The sequence below is a fragment of the Calonectris borealis genome, chromosome 1 (genome assembly GCF_964195595.1).
Source record: "Calonectris borealis chromosome 1, bCalBor7.hap1.2, whole genome shotgun sequence".
NCBI lineage: Eukaryota > Metazoa > Chordata > Aves > Procellariiformes > Procellariidae > Calonectris > Calonectris borealis.
The window spans coordinates 121,876,343-121,900,364 of NC_134312.1; the positions used below are offsets into that span (position 1 = coordinate 121,876,343).

At 42.8% G+C, this 24,022-nt stretch overlaps 2 protein-coding genes across 7 annotated transcripts in view; one reads left to right on the plus strand and one right to left on the minus strand.

Annotated features, from left to right (window-relative positions):
- On the minus strand, positions 1 to 21,896 carry WDR4 (WDR4 tRNA N7-guanosine methyltransferase non-catalytic subunit). Of its 2 annotated transcripts, none has more exons than XM_075173165.1 (11): positions 21,625 to 21,896; positions 20,738 to 20,797; positions 19,850 to 19,996; positions 17,475 to 17,631; positions 16,798 to 16,910; positions 13,565 to 13,625; positions 12,151 to 12,249; positions 6,246 to 6,310; positions 4,535 to 4,718; positions 3,567 to 3,636; positions 1 to 998 (listed from the first exon to the last, which is right to left on the minus strand). In XM_075173165.1, the coding sequence occupies exons 1-11, from the start codon at positions 21,867 to 21,869 to the stop codon at positions 820 to 822; spliced, it is 1,380 nt and encodes a 459-aa protein (XP_075029266.1). In that variant the 5' UTR covers positions 21,870 to 21,896; the 3' UTR covers positions 1 to 819. The 2 variants fall into 2 exon arrangements, with proteins under 2 accessions (XP_075029266.1, XP_075029275.1); XM_075173174.1 differs by lacking the exon at positions 21,625 to 21,896 and adding an exon at positions 21,444 to 21,608.
- Positions 21,757 to 24,022, plus strand: part of NDUFV3 (NADH:ubiquinone oxidoreductase subunit V3) — a 9,529-nt gene continuing 7,263 nt past the window's right edge. For all 5 annotated transcript variants that reach the window (XR_012677170.1, XR_012677171.1, XR_012677174.1 and 2 more), the window contains exons 1-2: positions 21,757 to 21,844; positions 22,165 to 22,261. Coding sequence is in view for 2 of the 5 variants with exons in the window: in XM_075173200.1 (XP_075029301.1) it covers positions 21,797 to 21,844; positions 22,165 to 22,261 (145 nt within the window). In the remaining 3 variants the exon portion in view is untranslated. The remainder of the gene's footprint in view (positions 21,845 to 22,164; positions 22,262 to 24,022) is intronic.

Consider the following 24,022-nt stretch of genomic DNA (forward strand, 5'->3'; position numbering starts at 1 on the left):
TAACTTTTCAAAAAGCTGTATTTCTTGGCTAATTGCAACATGAAACAGAGTTCTTGTTGAAAAAAGTAGAATGCACTCCAAGTTTTGCTCATAGGCCCCTCAAATCATTTTCACAGACATAGTAGGATCATATTGCAACAGAAGGATCTTCCAATAACACAAAGTTGACTGACACATTTTACTTTTACTTTCCAGTGTATAAAATCTATTTTTGCACTTCTTCCTATAGAAATATGCCACAAGCACGAAGCTTCTAATCAGCTAGGCAGAATCCCTACCATATAAACTGAAGGTAAAGGGTAAAAACAGAGATGGCGAAGTCCGAGCTAAAACCTTTCATATACAGCACGAATTTTACTACATTCCCTTTCCCACAGCCAGGTACACTAAGTTAGTTACATTAACTAACAGACCTTTTAAAAAGTTAAAAAAAAACCCCAACCCAAAACCAAAAGAAACAAACAAAAAAAATTACATCAACTTTAATCAGTGCACTTCCACCTGAAGAAGAAAGCCTGAACACAGTAGGCAAAAAGAAAATCCTGTTTCAAGGAAAATACCATCTCCAATATTCATATATCATGCATTAGAGATTCCTAGGACTGAACTGCTAACACTTGTATGCTGCTAGAAGCTTAGGCATATTGTAAATGCATTATCTGCCGCAAGCAGGATATTGTCATATCAGGCTACCTGAAAACCTGAATCTGAATAAAAGTTTAAACCAGTCTTTTTCCATAATTTGTTTTACATTTAAAAACAGTCCGCAGTCAGATCAGTTCCTTTCAGCAAGGCAAAAGTAACAAACTAACAACAGTGTCATAGCGATGATTCTTCAGTCTTCATCTTTTTTGTTTGTCCATTTGAACCACATTGCAGATCCTGCCTTTTCTTTTTCTGCTGCTGTAACCTTTCCTCCTTCCTCTGTAGATAGGCAGCCATGTTATCAAATGAAGCCTTGTAGAGACTGCCGTAGTGGCGCTCTGAGCCAACAAAACCTGCAATTTGGCAAAGCAAGAACACAAGACAGGTGTTAATTCCCTTAGCAGTCTCATCAATTACTTCCTGTACTGTTATTCTAGATAGTGGCATTTCAACTCATTTACTGTGATCCTATCCACTTTATTAAATATCAGCATTTACACCATGTAAGCCTGATTTGTGTTGGTAAGCATCTGTTCAGCATTCACGCAGCCAAGCATAGCCTCCATTTTTAGGCTAAAAAATTTGTACAGAGGCAAGCACCTGACACTGAAGCAAAGAGAACAGGCAGCTCTCCTTACATGTTGGATACCTGCAGATTTCAAGGCTTCTGTTTTTAAAACGACTGCTGTCTCAACTTACTGTTAGACATCCCATTGGAGTTGTTCCCCAAGATGTAAGCACTGCAAAGGGCATATGCTACCTAACTGTGCTTAGCTGACTTGTCTCCCAGACTAGTAACTTAAAAGAAGTCCAAAGAAGTAGACTTCAAACAGTGATGTCCTACAGCACATACACATTTCTAAGCATTCACTTCAATGGTTTTGTTACATCTTCTGTGAATTCAGCATAATATTTATCACACCATCTCTAAGACTGTAAGCTTAGACGAGTTTAACAGGGAACTAACTGCTATCCAAAAAACCCCAATCAGATTGCTTCTGTAGAGAATACAGAATGAGACTAGCTGGCTAGGTCCACATTTCTAAGAATTGTTAGTGGTACCTGACACAGCCAGTTACCTCTAGTTCTCTTTGTATTCCTACCTTTTCCAACTTCCAAAAATTCTTGATCTTAAAGGGCAAATGCAAGGAAATCCAGTATTTGCTAGGGTTTGGTCCTGAAGCTAGTGTGCTACTCCACAGTAATGTACATACAGCAACCCCTTGTCTCTTGGTAGCCAAACAAAGCTACTTTCCCTTGCTGGTACTCAGCAAAGCGCATGCTTTTACTTTCGAGGGTCTTGCACTCACATAGTAACCAATTTATTGGCCTTTAGCCCTGGGAGAAATTGCGTGCTATCAGTTTGAATATCCATGCCACTCTCTACTTGATCAGTCTGCACTAAATCTTGCTCTATCTTTTTCTGGGATCAGTTATAACAATATGAAACTGTTCAACGTGTATTTCAAGATTGACCTACGTGTCTTAAATCCTACAGAATCAGCAATCAGGTGAAACAAGTTTATAAAAGGACTATATGCAGGCATTAAGACTGGGTTTAAACAATATAATGATCACCTTTTTTAAAAGGAGTAACTACCTTTTCAAGCAGTAATTATGCACTGGAATAAGTGCTCATCAAGTAAGCCTCCCCTTACTAATTAACAATAATAGACCCTGTCATCTGAGCAGTCCTCCTTTCCCAGCTGCAGATGCAGCCGGCTACCGTATATCACAGTAATTTGCTACACTGCCTAATTATGCTCAGAACCTCTTCCCCTGCCTGCTCTTTTTACTTCTCTGTTGCTCATTTTCACTCAGACCTCATACTTCTAATTATCTGCCTGGCTGTAACTATCAAGTCTGCAACATCTACATGCAAACACTCTCCCTTCCAAAGGAGTACCTGACTTCCTCTTAGATTTCAAAGACTGTACCAACTTAATGACAACTTAACGACCAACTTAATGACAGCTACACCCACATCCAACACTAGATATTAAGGAGACTTTACATTAGACTGCACATTCCTGCAACTCTTCCATCTTTACGTATGACCACTGAGAACAGACCAAAGGACCGGTGGGGACTGTAACACCTTTTTTAAGGAAGGTTCCCAGTCTCCCAGCAAAGTACAGGAGAGAAATTTCAATTCATCAACTCTCAATACATAACGAGACATCCACTAGCACATGTTGCAACTCTTCTCTACCCTGCAGCCACCACTGCCATAATTTCAGCTTCTAAATAAAGTTGGGTGGTTTTTAAACACAAAAAATCCTGGAAACACAGGGTGCTTCTGAACTAGTAAACCGTGTATTGTTTTTCTGCCAGAGACTGGGGGTGGGGCAGAAATCAAGAACAAAATGAACCAACCCTGATAGAAATCAATTTCATCTGTGATACCAGGGATATCCAGGGTCACACTCTCCAGCCACAGCAAGCTCCACCTAATCTGCCTTGCCAAGGTGGACCCGAATGGCCCATCTTTACAGCGATGCCGCTCCTCCCATGGCTATTCCATTCTCACTGTCTCCACTGTACTTCTGATGAAGCATCAGGCCCAGGTAAGAGCCAAGACGACAAACAACAGTATTCGATACCACAGCAGCAAGAGAGACTCCAGCAGCTCTGTCACAGAGTGTTTAGATACATCCCTGTGATAAGGTGTCTATGTAAAACAGTTATAATGCTACAATTCAGATCTAAATACCTACATCATTTTGTGGTAATAGTAACCTGAACACGCTTCATGATCTATACTAACTTCCATACCAGATGGAGTGATGAAACTGAGAAAACTGAAAGATTAAGTGACTTCCACAGCCAGCTGAACTGACCTGAACTCTAATCTTGCTCCTAAATCTTATGCTTTAGCTGTAAAAATTGCATTTCCTAGGCCTTTAGGCCAAATTTCTCACCTTCAAACACTGTCCAGTTGTCTTGAAGATACTTTGACATCTTCTGTAATCCTTTGTCATCAGTTACAGCCTGGGAAAAGAAGAATCACTGCATGATATTTTGGGAATAATAAACAATCTCATGTTTCACAGCACACTGAAAAATGCAACAGCTTTCAGGCAAGTACAGTGAAAGGAGAGCAAGCGTAAGCCCTCCATGATCTCTTTTAGGCTCCTTTTTTCCAGGACTGCTACAGAAGCCTGGCCTGAGATCACATGTTTTGCTGAGGAAGCTTTTCAGCTTGAAGGAAAAGGAAATGGATTCCCACTTACTAATCTGTGAGGAGAAGGAATATCACAAGGAACACGTAAGAGTCAAAGAACATACTTAGAAATTTCATTTAAAACCACTTCACAACTATACTATAATTAGCTGGGAACTTACAAGGATAACAAGCAAGTTTCCAGTTGTTTAATAGGCTATTACAGAGAACTTGATAGCCACATCCCTCAAATGTGACTCCCTGTTCTCAGTGAAAAGAAATCCCCTTAATGCTCCCAGAATGCCTTGTCCCGCAAAGGATCCCTTAGAGGCAGGTACAGGGAAGGCTGTGTGGAAAGCATTCCTCAGCAAACCACAAAGGGATTTTGTTGTTGTGATTTTTTTAAATATTCAAGTGTAGCACACAGAAAGCACAGGCAATGGTTTAAAGTACTGAGTGCAACAGCTGACAACCACTCTGCTCGATCCTGCTATGCCAGACATTAGCTTTACCAGAGAAGAGACTGGTATTCATAACAAGCTCTCAGCAGCTTTGTGTTATACGCAGGTGAGAAGTAGAATGAGATGTGTATCTATGACTTTTACTCCATCTCAAGATATAAATAGAGAATGTGCCATTTAGCTTTCATGGAAGTTTACTCCATTTTTATTATGGCCACAAGACAACACAAAACATTCAGGATGTTAGCATAACGAAAGCATCTACCTTCCACTGTCCATCACATGGTCTGTACAATTGAAGAGGAGCTTCATTGTCTTCCTGCAAAACCCATAGATCTCCCGTTTCCTCAAATGCAACGTCCCAACCTTTATGTTTCAAAGAGATTTGCTGTCTGTAAACCAGCTGCTGGGCAATGGCATCAAGCTGAAAGACGTAGACTGTGGGAATACTTTTGAGAGGAAAAACTTAATTACCATTATTACCCAATCCACCTACAGCCATCACTTGTACAGCAAACTATAAACACCCGCTCTAATTCCAAACAGAGCCAAAGCAAAGTCATTAGGAATTGCAAAAAATACTCTAGCACTCTAGTGCTTACATGATCTGAGGCAGAAGCTGTAAATACCTAACACATCAAATGGCTTTTGAAGCGTTATATGAAAGAAAAAGCAGTCAACGCTGCCTTTTCTTTAAAAGAAAACGTAGTAAAGGGCATTTCATAAGCATTACTAAGGACTTACTTAAGGAGTGTTGCATCACAGCACACTGGCCTACAGGGCTTCACTTGAAGGAATATGTAGCTGAGCACCAGTCAAAATAAAATGGGAAAGGAATTACATGCCGGGGAGGGGAGGAGGGAATGAGAGGGACAGGAAACCTTGGCAGGGCTGAAGAACAGGACTCTTGACACTGCACTCATCTCCACCTCTCCCATCAACACTCACTTCCCTAACAGCCACAGCCTCTACACGCAGAACTTCCTAGCCTCCCTCGGACAGGTTCCCCGTGTGCCAGGTAGGACACCTCGGTTCCCTCCTGAGTGGCCTACCGGGTCCACATGATAGCACTGTTTAGAAATGCTGGGCTGTGGAGCTGGAAATAAAAGCGTGACGCAGAGCATGGCACGGCCCCTGGGCTAAGTGACATGGGCACAGCCCTCAGCTGACATGGGCTCCCCTTCCAGGGCCAGTTTGGACGCCCATGCAGAAGGCATGATGGGAAGCAGCTAAGGCTCCTCACTCTGGCAAAGAGCAAGTCCGCTGAGGGGACAGATTGCCGATTTCACTGTACAGGCAGCTCTGGCAATCTCCCCCTTTCCTGTTGGCAAGCTTTTGTCAGGAAGAACAGCTTCCTTGGCAGGCTTAAGCTGCTGTAGAGAGGGGAAGAGGGCTTGTCTATCCCCGCAAGACATTTCCTCGCCAGTTGGATTTGTAACTGTCCCTTCGGCTCCCGAGCACTCTCTCCTTACGCAAACACATACATTTAAACCCAAAAGTCAACGTAGCCTCTCCACATTTTTAAACTGAAGCAACACTGTGGTTTTAAACAGAATGGCTGAACCCATTTACAGGAGCAGAATACGGTCAAGAAGTGCCGCTCCATCGCCACAGCATCCTGAAAAAAATGGGACCCAAAACACACAGGTCAGGCACAGCGATTTAGGGAGACATCCTGAGCATCGAGCAGGGCTCTCATGCACCCTAGCCTTGCGTTTCCTCCCGTGACGGAAAGACATCACGAAGTCTGCAAAATTTAACTTAGCTGGGTAACCCTTGCACTCACTTCTGCACTCAGACCAAGTACAATAAGGACCCAGAGGCTCCCTGTGAGGCCACAGGCATGCCTGGGACGCTCGGAGATCCACAGAACAAGTACTACAGGCTAGGGGGAAGTTAGGACAGCCAACAGGGAAAGCTGCTCTTGCCTTTGCAGGAGCTGTGATGATCTTAGCCATTATTCCATTTATTCTTACCAGTCACATAGAATGGCAACATAACCACCCTGACAGCAGTAGGATATTCTTGACACAGGGTATTTCTATTAGGAAAAGAAAAAGAAACATCCTTGTAAGTTAAGACCATTTATGGGCAGAAAATTCACATTCCATTTCATGTCTTAGCCTTTAAAATTTAGCAGATGTCTTAATTTACAGCAAGTCAAGCAACGTAATTACCTTTAAACTGCAGTGAAGTATATTTTTGTACCAGTGTGTGCTGTTTTATGAAGTATTGCACAGTTCTCCCTTCACAGCCATCCAAACAGAGATCAAATGTAAAGGTTTGAGTGAACTACTCTTAATAGACAAACTAACAGATGAAGGAAAAGTACACCACCTTCAAACATTCTCTCCTGCAATGCTAATGGCAAAAACATCAACATTAAGCCTGCTCAGCCAGGATATCACACTAGCAGCTTAGAGATTATAAACACAGGCCATTAGCTGCTCTTATGTTTGTTAAAAAAAGAAGATACTGATGCATCGCTAATAACCTTGCTGCATTGTCTCTGTTTTCAACCTGTGTCTGGGGGTAAAGCCGTACCATTTAACAGAAAATGTGTTCTGAAGAACAAGGCAAGACTGCCTGAGGCCATTTTCCTAATTTTTTTTTTTTAAAAAAAAAAAAAAATCCCACAACGACAAACCCCACACCACACTCCTAATTTAGAACATGTATAGTTTTATCTGGGAGAGAATCAGAGAAATACCTTTGCTGCACAAGCCATACTACTTGAAATATATAACTGATTTGAGGCTCCTTGAGTGGGAAGTAAGAACTTGGGAGGAGGACAGAAACTGCAAGAAGATGCCCTAGGGTGCTTTTTCAAAAGTGTCTGTTACATAACGTGAAAGACGAAACTGCAAAGCCAAAAGGCTGGTTCTCAAGTATATTTTATAAGTAGCAGTAACACCAGCACTTCTGGTTAATAAAACCTTCCTACTAGAGAAGTAATGAGTTATTCCTTTTAGGACAGGGAAAATACATCTTCTTGACACTCCACTGGCAGAATTCAGATGCATCCTCAAGTCCTCTTTCCTTTTACCCCCTTTCTAGCCTTCACCTCTTTCCCTAACACGACACTGGCCACTAGACAGAACCTCTTAACTGGGTTAAGCTGAATTTGGGAGTAACCACGGGATTTTACCTTTGAGCTACCAGCTGATGTATAGGCATTGCCAGGGTGCTCATTTTGGAATTTTGCAATCAATGCAATCAATGCAATCTTTGCAAAAGACGCTCTACAGCTTCCAAACATTCAAGTCAGCAAGTTTAATACCAGAAGCTAACTATTTTGTCAACAGTACATGATGCAACTACTAAAAGATAAACCAACTGCAGGAAAGAAAGTTAATTAGTGCTATAAATATAGCTGAAAACCAGGGTTACACAGTGCATCTCCAGCACATGAGAAAAAAAATAAAATCCATTGTGTGATACAATCTCATGGGGGGAAAGCAACTACAACAGCATCCCCACACTTTTCACTCACATACTCCTCGATTGTCTGTTTGGACAGAAAAGGAGCACTTCATAAAAAACATTATCAAAAGGATGGTATGTTTTAGAGCTCTTGGGAACAGATGGGACTAATCTCTTGCTACTCTGCAGAGATACTAAGTTGTTAGTCCATATTTAGCATTGCGACCCAGAACCCCTGTTTAACACGGACATAAAAAAATGCTTACGGTTCCAAATAAAAATAAGTTGGATGAGGATGAGTGGTTTGAACCAGAAAGGTTCTCTGTAGCAAATACGTCTAAATGTAGTTATTGCAGTATGGAGCCATTTACACCACAGCTTTAGAGTAGAACTGACAGCTCCTACTGTAAACCACCAGTGGGTTCTTTAGACATTTAAGGGAACAAGCCAAGATATATATATATTAAAACAACCCAAACCTGTGATATTTATTTCTAGTAACAAAGCTCTGCCTCTCTGCCTGTCTCATGACAAACATGCAGGGCAAGTGCAGCGATGGGAAGTGCCCACCTACACAGCTAAGTGCTTTGTCAGAGGGTTTTGTGAACTTGAAGTATGCAGCAGCTCTCCCCCACCCTCACTGTGGGAGGGGGGAGGAGGCTTTTTTGATTTGAACCAAGTGTTATTCACAGCTGGACAGAGACAAGAAAATGCATCTTCTTTGCAAGCTCTTTCCTTCCCATGTGTGGGTAAGTTAACAATCAGCAAAGTGAACGCAAGCCCCAGAGTAGTATCTTGTTCAAGGACAAGCCTATCAAATCAGTTAACTTAAAGAAAAGCTACAAGAGCAGTCTGTGATAAACAGATGCTCACTTGATACTCTCTGAACTTATTCAGCGTTTATATGACACTGTTATCAGCCTGCCAACACTTTAAAATTAACTTTTGATGTCATCTGTGAGAAGAGGTGACCCTATGAAAAATTAATGTACTAGAGCACTGGGGTAGAGTTGTGCAATTCATGTTCTGGACTTTAAACAAGCTTCTGCTGTCAAGAGGATCAGATGAGGTGAAAGCTCCAAAGCAGGAAAAATATTTATATAGCACTAAGAAATTAGAGAATTACTCCCATTCTAGTGGGAAAATGAACTGAGGATCTGCAACCCATCAGCTGAAACCAATGCTACACTGCTCAAAAACACTCCTACATTCCCAAACAGACTTATATTCATCATCTGCCAAGCAAAATAAGCCCACATTTATGTGCTCACATGACCCACCATTACTGATGATTCCATTATCATTGTGCTTCAGGTTGTGTTTCAAGCTTCAGTGCATTCACAGTGGCTATCAACGGTAAAAATGAAAGGCAACGCAAAAGGAAAAAAAAAAAAACACTTATACCCCATCTGATCTTTGGTTGCCAGAGTCATTTGCAGACAGTACGCTCGTTACAACCTACAAAGTGCCGACTCAAGAGATTGTTCTCTTAAATTCAGACTATAAATGTCACACTAGGTTGCAGGGATGATCTTTGATACACCTGGATGCACAGCACGACTACATACTACAACCAGACATCATCTCTGGCATTTCTAGCACTATGATGCCAGCAAAACACAAGTCTCCTTTCCCCTTTGGTCCTTCTCACTATCAGAACAGTAATTGTTCTGAAAGAAGTACACATTGACAGCTGCGTAGCAACGCAGCACAAAGGTGACAATGCACCGCATTAAGGTTTAAATCTGTCTTTTATCTGTCTGCAATCATTGGGACACTGCCTGATCACTGTTCCAAGTATGTACAAACTCTGGAAGTCATCTGAGTCTTCTGCACCCCTCAAGCATCGTGCAAATTTAGTGTCATCGGAGACAGATTTTAGAACGCCTGTAATTCTGGGCAGTAAGCAGAATTTCACAGATTCAAGGAACAGACCAGCCTGAAGGCTTCCAAGACCACCGTTAGGAGACACATATGGCTGTGGACAGAAGAACTGCAAAACACTGCAGAAATAGAGTTTATTAACTGCTGTGTTACATTTATTAACCCACAGTTTGTGGGTTTTCTCTTTCTGTCATTGCTTACTCACACCAAGGTAAAGCAGCTAAACAGAGACTCCTCTAACAGTCAAAGGGCACCCCAAATTTCTACTGAGAGACTCCATCACCATAAGGAGTATCCTATCGAAGGGACTTTATCAGGTGTGTTAGGAGACAAGGCAAGTATTACTAAACTACATTCAAAAGCCTTCAAAAACATTCTAAGAGAGTTGGAGATTATTTTTTAAATCAGTTCCTGCTTGCAGCAACAAGTTTTTTTCCTCTAACATTTGTTAGTTTATCCAATGCTATGTTCAAGGTTCATTATATAGTTTAATATTTTTTTTTATAAACTTCTTTGTAAGCAATGGAGTTAGGATTCACTGTGAGATCAAGCGCCGTTAATTTACATGCAAGCTACCTTTCTAAATGCTAAGCCAGTCTAAAAAACAAGTAGCATTTTTAAAATTAATAATAGGATTCCCCAGTTCACAGCTTGTTGCTTACTAGTCTTCAATGGTCCAATAAAGTTAGAAGGCAAAGTATTTTAAAATAAAACCATTCTTCCCTCCAAAAGAAATGCCTTGCAACATTACTGCTGACATAGATTCGATGGCTACCAAACCATGTTTTTTCAACAGAACACTCTCATTAGCTACTTTAGAACACAAAGATAAACCACTTCAGCTTTGAAACTCCCCAAGCCACTTATTTCCAGAAGGCTATATGTGGTAAATTGATTTTGTAGATTTGCCTCAATCTTAATTCTCCCTTCTTTACTCAAATCCTGCTGCACCCAGACCATAAGAGGATACCAGCTACATGGGCTTGTCACCTAACTTGGTACACCCATTTTTTGCTTGTGAAAAAAAACAGCAATAGCTACTCCAAAGATTTCAAGCACTAGACTCAAGCTGAAATGAGCCAGAGACCTTGTGAATGTGTATGAGAGGTCTCTGGGTCAGGTGTGCTTTAAAGTTTCAAGTTCAGGAGCAGGTTAAATTGTCCATATAGATACTGCCCTGAATTCCTGCTAACAGGAACCGTAGGCCAAAACCAAGTTTTCCAGTATCTGAGCTTTGAATGCTGCGATGCAAGTGGCTGCCTTCCTGGGCTTATCTATAGACACAAAGTTGCACGTTATTACTCCAACACAAAGAACAACTTGCTGATATCTTCTGCACAGAAAAAAAAACTTGAGTTGCCAGGTCTGCCCCGAGGAGCTTGGTCCTTCCATGGGTTGTGCTCCCAGTTCAGTAACTGGGTATCTCACTAACAAGATCAGGCCAGACCTACAGGGACAGCAAAGAATCTCCGAGAGATCCCCAGGAATGGCTCCCGACTGCTGGGAGAGGCCGAGCACACCACACTTCAACTAACCAAAACCACAACAAAACACAAGGGAGGAAAGACAGAACTTTTCAATTCAATTTCAGCCTGGATATGAATTCCACGGTGGATTTGCCTCAAGAGCCATGCATGGCTACAGGCTTCCCAGTCACCCAACAACTGGGAGACAAGTGTGGTCTTCAGAGAAAGAAGTGGTTTTAGAGATTCACATGAAAAACACATGCAGTAGGATGGGTGGTAAGATGAACAACTCTTAAACGACCCAACAGATTAGCAGCTGGCTTAAAATGATGTACACAGCAGGGACAAGAACGAGTGCTGTTTCACTGCTAATAGGTCATATGCCAATTCACGTGACAAGAAAGAACAAAACCAGAGATCAAGTACTACCAGAACCACTCCTCACATCAGATTAGCATCCCAAATCACAGTAGCACCCCTAACACGTACGTGTGACACCACTCATGTACAGGCTGCAAGGTCAGGAGAGCTCCTGGGGTATTCCGTTTTCATGTAGGACTTACACATTTTAATATTGGACACTGCCCAGCTTCAGAACAACCCAAAGGAACAAGCCCAGTGTTTTGACTCCACAGGGCAGTACTATTGCAGGTGACTGGTTACAAATGTTACAAAGCTTCTTTTTGCTCAGATAAATTGCAACTTTAACACTGGAAATTCTAATTATTTTTTAAAAAATAGGTGAATTTTTAGATCTTTCCAGTGTTACAAGATATTTTCTGGCCAAGAGACTAAGGCACCTGTGTTTTTGGACAAAGCCTTCACTTGAAAATTTTTCCAGTGTGCAGAACTTCTATTTGGGAAGAATTACAAACAGCTTCTTTGGTCACTGCTTGGCACTTCTTAGAAATGCACACAAGACACAGGAATGGATTTCAGGGACTTTCTTCCTTTCTTGAAATCCCAGGCTATTGTAACAGTTTCTAGGTATCACGTAACTTCCAAACCCACCAACAGAAGGGAAGCACTCCTAACAAAATGCAACAAACACGTCTGGGAGTCACAAGGATCAGGAGGATAGCAAAAGCACTAATACACACGGGCGTACCTGGTCAGTTTTGGTTGTCTCAGGCCCACAGATGCTGCTTAGATGACAGCAGTACACTTCTTCCCCGCTTTTGTACTCCCAAAGTCTCAGAGTCGAGTCCTGGACAGATGGAAGCGGACACAAGTCTATTACTAACAGCACCTCAGGCAAAGAGAGGCCACTCGTTCCCTTCAGCTAAATCCTATTTCCCTGAAGAGCTTCCCACACAAGCTGCTAAATAGTCACTTAGTTAAGACTCAAATTGCAGATAAAGCATTTTAATTAACATAATTTTTCCCCTCCATTCTAAATTATTCAATCATGCTAACTTTAATTCTCCTTTTGAAGTGGAAATTGGGTAGCTGGAGGACAGCATTTCAAGTCTGTCTCAAATAGCATGGTAATACATGTGCTCAGCATTTTAATGGCAATTCTTTCAGGTTGCCCTTCTCCGCCCCTACTCTTGTTATCACCCAAATTCTCATTTGATTTAGTAACCTCCTAGAGAAGCTAAACACCTCTCTGGAAAAACAGAGTCATCAAAGAGCATTTGCTAAGAATTAAATATAGCCACACACAGCACTAACGCTAGAGGTGCTTAAAGAATTAGAGGAACAAGAGACAAAAGCCTTAGGGAAGCAAGAACAGCAGCTGAAACCAAATGCTAAGAATTACTACGATCTTCACATCTTCACAGAAAACATTATTTGTTTCCTATGCAGTTTTGGTAGTCTGGGAAACAAAGAATATTGTTTCCTTTCTTTTAGACCAACTCCATCTACTCACTCTGTACAGGTCTGGGATGACAGCAGGATGCCATCAATTTAAGAAAAGGGCTGGGGGGAGAGAAAGGAGGGAACACTCACTTCTTCAATCCTCATCCTGCACTGCAATCTCTACACAACACGCACTGGACATACTATGAGGACATACAGACAAGGACATAATTCAGAACAAGTCTCACAGGGGAAAGCAAGTGGGAGGGTGTAAAGGGAACAATTTTCTCATCTTAAAAGCTCTAAAAAAAAAAATCTGTGATTCTAAGGCCATTCATTCTCAAGACACTCATTATCGTGGCAGGCTGGCATAATACCCATTCACTTCAAAGTTGTTTAGTAGTCCAATGATTAACATTTGTCTGTGCTGCAAAGCAAGATGAAGAAATACTGAGGACTTTGTGATTTCTCCATTCCAAAGATCTTAATAAGAAGCTAGCTTTGCTATAAATAGAGTAAACAGCTCTTATGTTCTAGCAATAGAATGGCAGAATAGAAAGCTGAGAGGGGGCGGGAAGGAGGGAGAGAGAGAGCACGCTGTAAACCATGAGAGACTTTTCCAAGTAACCCAAGGAACTTGGGGAAAATACAAGCAAACAATGCTTTTAAAGTCTAAATTTTCAAGAAAAATACTTTTTTGAAGAAATTGCAATACATACCCCAGAAGCTGACAACAGCAGATCAGGACAGTTGGGTATTACAAGTATCTTGCTTACAAACCTAAAGGGAAAGTAGTCAAAAGTTAAACTCTCTTGCATGACACTCTGGTCTTTAAACACACACAGTAAGAGAAAACACCAATTTTAAAGAGAACCTTATGATAAACAAACAAACAGATTCTCCACATCAAGCTAACTAGGAGGAAGAAAAAATATGTCTACGGTACTTAACATAGTATATATACTACACAAACTACTGACTTTCTACTTAATAGAAAAAGAAACATTTCCCCATCTGCACTCAAGGAATTCTACTGACTTCCTCTCAACTGAGAACTTTGCCATTTAGACCAAAAAATGCCAATGGATACAGATTTACTCAGGTAGCATGTTCCCCTTTCTCGGTTCATGATGCACAATAAAAATATGAATGAACAGATGCTTTTAAAACACAACAACAGTGATGACTCAGCTGTCACAATACTACATCTCTCCCATCACAGTTGGGGATCATTCAAAAGCAATCTTTACAAAATTTTAAAACAAGGATGTGGCAATTTACCACCAGTGTCTACATTCAGCCAGAAACCTTGTTCTTCAGAAATATGTAATACTGATGTGTCTACCATGACTTGTCTTTGCTGAGTAATGAGGACCTGAACTTCTGGAGTTCGTTATTATCTTAGAGCTCAGCAACTTAAAACATAGTAACCTGAGCAGAACATTACCTGAGTGGGACAGTCTTGCTTTTGAAAATGGGCATAATTTTAAGGCCATTAAAAAAGGAAAGAAAAAAAACAGAAGGAAGAGATTTGGTCACTGTAACACAAACTTTCATGACAAAGCAGTAATGGCAGATGCATGCATGCATAATAGGTCCAGCAACAATCACCATGCACCCCATTGAAAAAAGAAAATCCAGGAGCGTGAAACACGACAATTATAGCTGCTTTATGTAATCCTTTGCTTATTCATTCCTAATTTAAATATTCAATTTTAAAATATATTTCAATCAATTTACACTAAGTGCCTTTCCACTCTATAGCCACTAATGAACTCTTTGTGCAGACACAACAGCCCCCGTTTAAATGTGTCTTTCTGACCATCAAGTTCTATTCATTAGAAAGTACAACTGTGTACACAGTAGGTGGAAACATCAGACATGGCTCTGTAAACATGCTATAGAAACTGACCTGATCAAAGACTACTTAGATCTTTAACATGAGTAGTCTCTTGCTTTTATACTATGCCAATTCTACACAGGTTAGCCTACCAAATGATGTTATTAAAATCACACTGACACTCCAAATTAATCTGCGACCTAAATGCTCTATTAAAATATCTTGGTGGGCAAATTTAGATAGGTTGCTACCATATCTCAAGTTCCCCAGTCACACCGTCTTTCTTTAACTCTTGTTTCTGATGTAGTGAGTTGACTGCACCATATTGCATCATCTTATGGAAGAACGCGCCTGGAAGGGTGTTGTTATGCCCAAGTAACTCAGCAGCCAGACAAGCAGAATTACATGCGTTCTCCACCCTATGCAGGTCACATCTTCTCTGCTACTTTGTCACTGTGGACTTCAAAATGTAGCAGCAGTCACGCACAAAAAAAACCAAAACAAAACTTGGACAACCCCCCTACCCTACTCAAAAACCCTAACAACCGACAACAATAAAAAAACCTCCAAAAGCCCACAAAACCACATACAGGTGGAAGTCAAAGTCAAGAGACTTTTAAAATACCACAACTGGTAGACATTTTAAGCAGCAAAATGTAGAGGGAAAAGTCTTTTTAAAGTCTATTTGCCATTTGAGTCTTCTTCATGGGAAAAGGACTACTGAGAAGAAAAGGGAAAGTACGGTCCCTCCTGTAGGCTGAAAAGGAAGTCCTAATAAAGTGGCTGGAAGACAATGCCTATTCCTATACCAAAAGAACTACCGGTCTCCTAGCAAGTCAGAGCATATCTGAATCACATCAGTATAGCCAGCAGGTTGCTTTGCTGCCTTCCACTCTTCAGATCACTGTAACTACAAGGACCTTCACTTCAGGATGGAGGAAAAAGGAAGAGAAGGGAAAGATCATCCTTCCTGTTTTTATGCAGAGTGAACCCTCCATTTTACTAGATTTAGTAACACAGCAGCACATGATCCTTCTATAGGAATATCCCCTATGATCCACCTTCCACAGATCCTTCTACTTGCTAAGTGTTCTTGCTCATAGCAATAGAACCAACCTCAAGGAAAACACAAAGTCCCTTTTCTCAGCTACTAGAAAGGCCAGGTAACTACATTAAGAAGCGCGATTCCTTCAATCTAGTTTATGGGACCATTTTCCAGCCTCTAGCTCACCGCAGTCTAATGTCCAGGCAGAAAGAGTGCTCTATCCTTTCTATTGATACAGCTGGGTTTTTTTGTATTACCACAGAACCTTCAACTCCTAGCTCTGCATTGAGGTGCCATTAGAGTAGCATCTCTTCAAACCTCAAAGACTTTCCTTCCTAAGACAAAGGTAGGCTCCATCCTGAACTAACAATCTCCAGGCTCTGGAGTCTCTTGTGGCCAGCAGGTCAAGGGAGGTGATTCTGCCCCTGTACTCTGCTCTGGTGAGACCCCACCTGGAGTACTGCGTCCAGCTCTGGAGCCCTCAGCACAAGAAAGACATGGATCTGTTGGAGCGGGTCCAGAGGAGGGCCATGAAGATGGTCAGAGGGATGGAACATCTCTCCTGTGAGGAAAGGCTGAGAGAGTTGGGGCTGTTTAGCCTGGAGAAGAGAATGCTTCAGGGAGGCCTTATGGCAGCCTTTCAGTACTTAAAGGGGGCTTGTAAGAAAGATGGGGACAAACTTTTTAGCAGGACCTGTTGCGACAGGACAAGGGGGAATGGTTTTAAACTAAAAGAGGGTAGATTCAGACTAGATATAAGAAAGAAATTTTTTATGATGAGGGTGGTGAAACACTGGAACAGGTTGCCCAGTGAGGTGGTAGATGCCCCATCCCTGGAAACATTCAAGGTCAGGTTGGAGAGGGCTCTGAGCAACCTGATCTAGTTGAAGATGTCCCTGCCCACGGCAGGGGGGTTGGACTAGGTGAGGTCCCTTCCAACCCAAACCATTCTATGATTCTAACATAGACCTACCTGTTGTTTAATATGATTTGAGGAGACTATCATTTTATCCACTGAGGCACAGTGAAGAGCTGCGCACAGTACCTTTTCTACACAACGAACTTACTCTTTGTGTCCCAGACAGTAGGATACAATATTATGAGGAGCCTTTGCCAGGCTGACTCTGATCTTCTCATCTCTGTCTGCAGTTAGAATATACCGGTCATCAGGACTCAATGCCTGTTGGTAAAGGGAGAGTTTTAGTGCCCAGTAGTTCAATGCTTGTTTTAATATAATTCTTCCTAACCAGGAGAAAAAAAGATAAGCAGTAAACTATCTGTTTCTCCTGACTGAATGGCAGGTGCAAACATCAAGCCATGCTTTTCCACCAACAATGAAAGCATAAATCTTTATGACAGTAACTTTCTCGCTCAGACAAGCAACACTGACTACTGGGTCCAGTGAAAGCCACTGAGCTCCAATGGTACAGGCGGAAGTTCCACTGTGTCTTAAAAAGAAAGTTAGTTATCACATTGAATCACTCAACTGACATGACAGACTGGGTGAATTCCCATATACATTCCATCACCAAATCTTCTGCGCCTGTAAAATGAAGACTTTTTGAACACTCACACTCCCAGAATAGATAACCCTTTGGTAAGCTCAGTAGGAAGAAATCCAGACCGCATACTTCAGTTATATAAAAAAGGAACTCCCAAATCTGGGACAAGTGCAACAATGAAAGACCCAAACCCAAGCAGGAATGCAGGTTTATACACTAACTACACAGAGGCGTGTACTTACCACATCCAATAGCAGAGACAAGTGACCCAGCTCAAGTTTTCCATCTGCTTGGGGTTCTGTTATTGAGAAAGAATAGACATCACCAGACTTGTCTGCAACCAGAATCTTATCCTCTGCAGCTGTAATAATCAGGGAAGTGCATCTCCTGCTCACGGACCTGAAAGAAAAATGGCACAGTTTGAACAGCTCTGGATGGCAGCTTCAGCAGTCTGGATTCAGACCCAGTTAAACAGACCAAGAGACTGGACAAAAAGCTCTCAGATGCAACATTCTTGAAATAGCAGCAATGAGAAGAATGTTAAGGGAGGGTATGGGACTGAAAGAGCACTTTTGAGACCTATTAAATGACTAAACTATGTAATAGCAAACACCTGGGGGGTGGGAGAAAAAAAGGAGACCATTAAAGCTGTATGCCTGCATTTTGCTTAGGTACTTTCTCAACTCAGCATTTTGCCTAGGCAGCCTGCCAGTACTCTAGAGAAAGCTGGTAGACTTTCTTGCACTCTCCATAATAAAAATACAAGTTAAACATGCAGAAAAGAGAAGAACAAGGTAGGAGTTCTCCTAGTAAAAGTCCTTTGCAGCAGTACATCTAAAAACTGTGTTGAAACTACTTCTCCAGTTGCCACTTCGTCCTGCAAAAGGAAGCCCTTCCTTGTGAGCTTCAAGGACTCTTCCTCCCCGCATCCAAGGTCAGAGAGCCATAGTCTCAGGCTACCTTGTGCAGGCAAAGCCCTGAACTTGAACTCTGACTTTCCCTCACCATCTGCCTGTATCTTATAGTTCCAGTTGCCAGTGTAGCAGGTAACGGTTTTCTTACAATTTTTCAGATAAATGTAAGGACCATATATGTCAGAAAACAAGTTTTAAAAAAGGTTTAATCACTTAGTCTGGAAAATGCTTCTGCAACTTAACAGCTATTGTTATTACTGTTATTCTTCTCTTTTCATAACACCTCTTTTCCAAACCCCTCTACGTCCTGTGTGTTAACATAGGACTGTGGATACTGGGGACCATAGGGCATGGACATTTCTGTACACCTACTCTGAAATTCAGTGACCGTCTAGCAAAAGAACAATATACTGTACTTCAGGTAGGAAGACAGAAATTCTAATACTTTTTAGTGACTGTTTAAAGGAACACCATAACAATGGGGAAATGTATAGGACAAGAATGCCTGCTAACACATTGCAGGCTCAGGCAGCACAGTTTCAAAACAGGTTACCTTGCCAACAAGAAAAAGTCTTGCTCCAAGTTCATTGTACTGCCTTTGATCTTAAACACAAAGATTCAAAAGTTCCCCTTGTCTAAAATGAGCTGACTAAAAAAGCTAGCACCGTGTGAAACCTTTCATAAAGCTTGCCACAAAACACTGATGCAAGTTACATAGCTCAACTTTGGCATTCTTTTTTTCACACAGAGACCCTTTTGCCTGTATTCCCAGTTTCCTAGTAAGAGGTCGTGACATTCCCAAAAAATCCAGCTGTGGTCCTAGTTGATCTTTTAGCAGAAAACTGAAACATCAAACAATTATCCCATGGCATATTATGGGCAAGACACACAGGGCAGAGCAGCAGGGAAGACAGAACGCAGAATGAACAGAATTTGCCATTTCTGGTTTTTTTTTTGGTGATTACTTACTCCCTACAACATTGGTTAACCCACCAAAGGTCCATCATGTACCCTACCCACACAGCCAAGCTGACAGAGACTCCGTTTTGTTTTGCAACCAGGGGCTCGCATTTGTCAGAGGCCACCAGAAGCAGAGACATCACATGCTGAGGTACTTTCTCTGGAAGTCCTTCATGGTCCTCTTTTTTACAGACAATTGTCACAAGCAGCAGCAGAAAACTTGTAACTGGAGGACCTCTGGTGGACAGCTACAGACTGTTTTCTCAAGAGGACTATACTACAGAAGGGAAACAGTTGGCAGCATCTTTAAAGATATGCTTTTAAGAGAGTTCACAAACTCCCCAAAACATCTTCTCCTCCAAATCAACAGTGCATTCACTAAACTGCTCAGTATCATTCTTACAGGCCCAACCTTAGTGTTCACTAGAAGTGGGTAAAGTTTCAGTTCCTAAAGATGCAAATACTGTCTTTTGGAATAAGAAAAGAGATTATCCTTTCCTTGGCCACTGATATAAACATCTGCACTCCCATTCTTGGTGTGGGGCATACCACGCACTGCTTCTTGACAAACATCTTTGAATTCCCAAGAACATTAAATTTGTTTGAGCAAGTACAAGGGAAAAAAAAAAAGAGGCAGCTTAGTGATAACAAATGGCCACATCCAAGTACTACTATTTTATAACTCTTAAATTAATCAGCCATAAATCCATAACGAAGTGCCATGCAACATCCTGCTTCCTTACCTGACGCTAACACATTCCCAAGAAGGCTTCGTATGGAACAAAATCAGACGTTTGCTGTCATTTGTCAAGGCAAAATAATCTCCTGATGGGGAGAAGGCAAAAGCTAGGATGTCATCACTTCCTTTATCTGTCAGTTTTCCATCCTGCCTAACAGAGAGAAGAGGAACAACAGCTCACAACCTGAGAGTTACTGAAATCCTTAAAAAGAGCAGGTTGCTCTCACACCATCAAGAAGGAGCATGAAGAACAAAGTACAATGTTAAAAGTTTTATTTGTGCTTAAAATGTTGAGCCAACTTGAAAATTAATGCAAAGAAAAAAGCCAAGAAAAAGGAAACTGATGTAAGATCTAAGCCTGTATCATTACCTGCTTTAAAAAAAAAACCTCTAGGGTTTTTGCTAGCAGATCTTGATACAGATTTAGGGGAAAACAGTAAAATTGCCTACAGGTAAAGCAATGTCCAGTGGTTGAATTTAAACTAAGAAAAAGACTGTTTCAGGTTTTGAAATCTCATGACATAGAGAATAGACCTGAAGGACGAGTTATGTAACTGGTTTGTGGGTTTTTTTCTGTCTTAGAAGGTCTAATAAAAAATGCAGCATTTTCCTGTAAACGTCTTGACCAAGAAGAGTCCTACAGAATCATTGATTATACTATTGGTGTTTCTTTAAGAAAGAAAAAGGTGTACAGTCTCCCTCCCCTCGGGGATGAAACAGAAACAAAAAAATACATACATATATATCCATCAGGGTTAGCAAGAACGACCTAGCCATCACCTGATCACGGATTCATCCTGTGACTTTCTTTTATTATTTCCACTGCCACATAACCTCAGGAGGAGATGCACCTTCTAGGAAAACAGCAGATTGCCTAAGCAGATTTTCTCACCCTTTATTTCCTAAGGTCTTCTCTGCATTGATGCAATCGTACACGAAGAGACTATCATCACTGCAAATAAAAAACAACAGACTAAAAACCCTGGAACTAGAACAACCACAACTATGAAGAGTGTCAACTCTTTTGTAACATGTTATTATTTCGTGGTTATTTGCACAACCGACCCCTATCTCGAGGAACCACTCCTGTGAAATGGGCTCCCAAAGTGCTACAGGTGCGGTAGAAGCTTAAAACTTTGGACTATACACACATGCCAAAAAAAAAAAAAGAAACTGTCGCCTGTTGGCAAACAGGTAGTTTACTTAAATATTTGTCACTAGCATTTACCCTGTTGTTCACATACGAGTGACGCGCATCTCATGGTGCATAATCGTGCCAGAAAACCGTCAAGACTAAACAGCTTTGAAGTGGTATTGGGTAACAGAAAACGCACACAAGGCACGCCTGAAGGCCTGCGCCCGGCCACGCAGGGCTCTCCCGAGAGGCCGGAGCAGGCAGAGCCTCCCGCACGCTCCCACCACCTCCCCCGGCTGCCAACAGCGCAGGAAGGCCCCGCCACTCACTGCGGAAGCCGCAGGGGACGTGCGGCCAGCCCCCGGCAGCGAGCAGCGGGGCGGCCTCTGCCGCTCGGCCCCGCCAAGCCCCGGCCCGTCAGCGGGGCAGGCCCCACCCCGCAGCCGTCCCTCCCGGCACTGACCCGGCCTCCCTGTATCGCGCCGCCAGGAGCCGGCCGCCGCCGCTGGCGGCCATCAGCGCCCCGCGGAGCGCCAGCGCCGGCCCGGGACCGGGGCTGCGCCCCCCACCGCCACCCTCCATGCGTCAACACCGCCACGTGCGGGCGCAGGGTACAGGCGTCACCGCACGAGGCAATGACGTACGGGCTGTGCTGCGCCTGCGCGGCGGCGGAGACACCGTGAGGGAGCCCGCAAACACCCACCCCTCCGGAAGGGGCTCGGCTGCCACCGGGCGGAGGCGGAGCCTCATCGCTTAAGGCCACGCCCACCGGGAAAGCCCGGAGCCGCCCCCAGTGTTTGCGCAGCCCAAGGCAAGATGGCCGCTCCCTCGCTGCTAGGCTGCGGGCGGGCGGCGAGCCGCAAGGTAAGGGGCAGGGTGAGCGCCACATGGAGGGGCAGGGAGGAGCTCCTTGGGTCGCCCCTACCCCCGTGCGGTTGCTCGGTTCCTTTCGGTAGCGCGTACGGGGCCGGTCACGTCACCTCCCCGGGGCCCGTTGCGCAGGTGCCTGAGGCGAGGCGGCCGGCACCTGCGCAACGGGCCCGGGGAGGTGAGATGCGCATGCGCGGGGCTGGCGGTGGTTCCGCGCACGCGCCGTGCGGGCGCCCGGCCTCAACTGGGGCTCCCTGTCCCCGTCGGTCGTTTTTGTCCCGCTTCGTTCATTCGTTTTATACGGTGCCTTGCAGGTGTTGCGGCTGGAGGCCCGGGGGCTGCGAGGGGCGACCCCTTCTGTGGCGCTCTGCACCAGGCCGGTGGGCTCCGGGACGATGCCACCGCCAACGAGTAAGATGCTTATTTCGTCCTGAGCGGTGGTGGGGTGTAAATAAAAGCAAAAGGGCGCACGGCTGCTCGTAGGAGAGCCTCCTTTTCTGGTGCTAAACCAGCAGGGTAGCTAACCGCCTTGCCCTGCAGCCTGCCAGCCTCGGGAGGTTTCTGCACCCAGACCATAAAAATTCATCTGCCTGTAGGTCTGGGGAGCGCCCATCTGAAGTTCAGGTCCCTCTGGTTGTCATTAAATAGGCAGGAAGAGCTTAGAAATGCTCACGGCAACATCTCTGAACAGCTGCTACGTCAGCCAAGAAAGTAAAAGGCCATCACCATGTAAACAAGGATTTCTGTTCAAACGTACTGAGAAAATTAAAAGTAAAGGTCTGGTAGGAATGGGTCTGCATGGGATATATTTATATTCATAGGTCATGCTACGAGCTTGACACTTCTTTCCTGTTTACCTTCACCTTACTATGTTAGCTGCTGTGATGCTTGACCAGACTTAAGGAGAGTGTTAGTTACATTTGTCTTAATATAAAGAAGCTTTGCAAGTTGCCTGAAATTTGATGGAAATGAGTGTAGCAAGTTACTTTCTTTAATGAGGGGCAAAACCTGTTTTGAACTCTAGATGTTCCCCCTTGTCTTTTGAAATTTTTGGATTATGAGGGTCAAAAAGCATCCCAAGAAAGACTTCCAACATCCGAATATCTGCTCCAGGCAACAGTGTCAAGAAGCTGCAGAAAACTACCACAGCCCTGTTGCGTTAAATTTAGCTATAATGCTTCTTGCCTCACAGGTTTGCAAGCAAGGCAATATATGGACCTGGGTTTGGATGCTGCAGTGCATTCGACATTCAGAAGTGTTTGAACCCCTTCTGTCCCTGAGCAAAGTTAAAACATGAATACAAATTTCAGAGAGGGATATCTTGTGCAAAATCCTGTTTGTAAATAGAGGTTCACTGATCCAGTGAGTAGGATTCCTATCCCAAATTAGAGATCCAGGTGCTTAAACAGCAAAGCTCCATGGGACCATATGTAGGAATAATCAGACTTGTTGACTGTTGAAAAGATCACTGAAAGAGTAGTTGGAATGCAGACTTTTGGCTTCTAATGTTAGCTTCTTAAATGTCAGGGCAAATAAAAGCTTGGTTGTTCCATTAAGAAAGTCTTTGCTGCATAGATTGATATAAGCTTGATTGAACAACGAATCGCTTTTTATTATAAATTTTTTTTTGCATTATTGTAAGTATATTTGAGGTGTACTTTAGCATCAGTTTCTAGATTCATTGTCGTGCAGCTCTGATTTCAGAAGGTGTCAGGAGACCTGTTAGGCCACCTCTTTCAGCCAGCTGCTTCCCCTGCAAATGGTTAAGGTTAGTTAAGGTGTATAGCATGCAGCTGTCTTTCAGATTCTAGCTGGAACAGGGTGTGCAAATTTTCTTTGCTTCGATAAAATGGTCATGTTTACTTATGAAGTCAGTGATGGGGAATAGACCTGTAATTTCTGAGTGCCACCTTTCTGAGTGCTAACATGTTTTAAACATGTTCTGATAATGATACTGATGTTACAAGCATCAGTAAAAATGTATCTGGGAATAATATTCTTGTTACTGATTTAGATGTATTGTTCTTTTGACAAAGCGATGCAAATACAGATCAGGTGGTACAAAGTTTGAAGTACCCTAATTAAAGTGTTTGTACCAGTTTTATTAGGCTTTATGATTAAAAGCTGAAACGTATCTTTTTCATGTACCCAAATATTACTGTTTAAAGTATT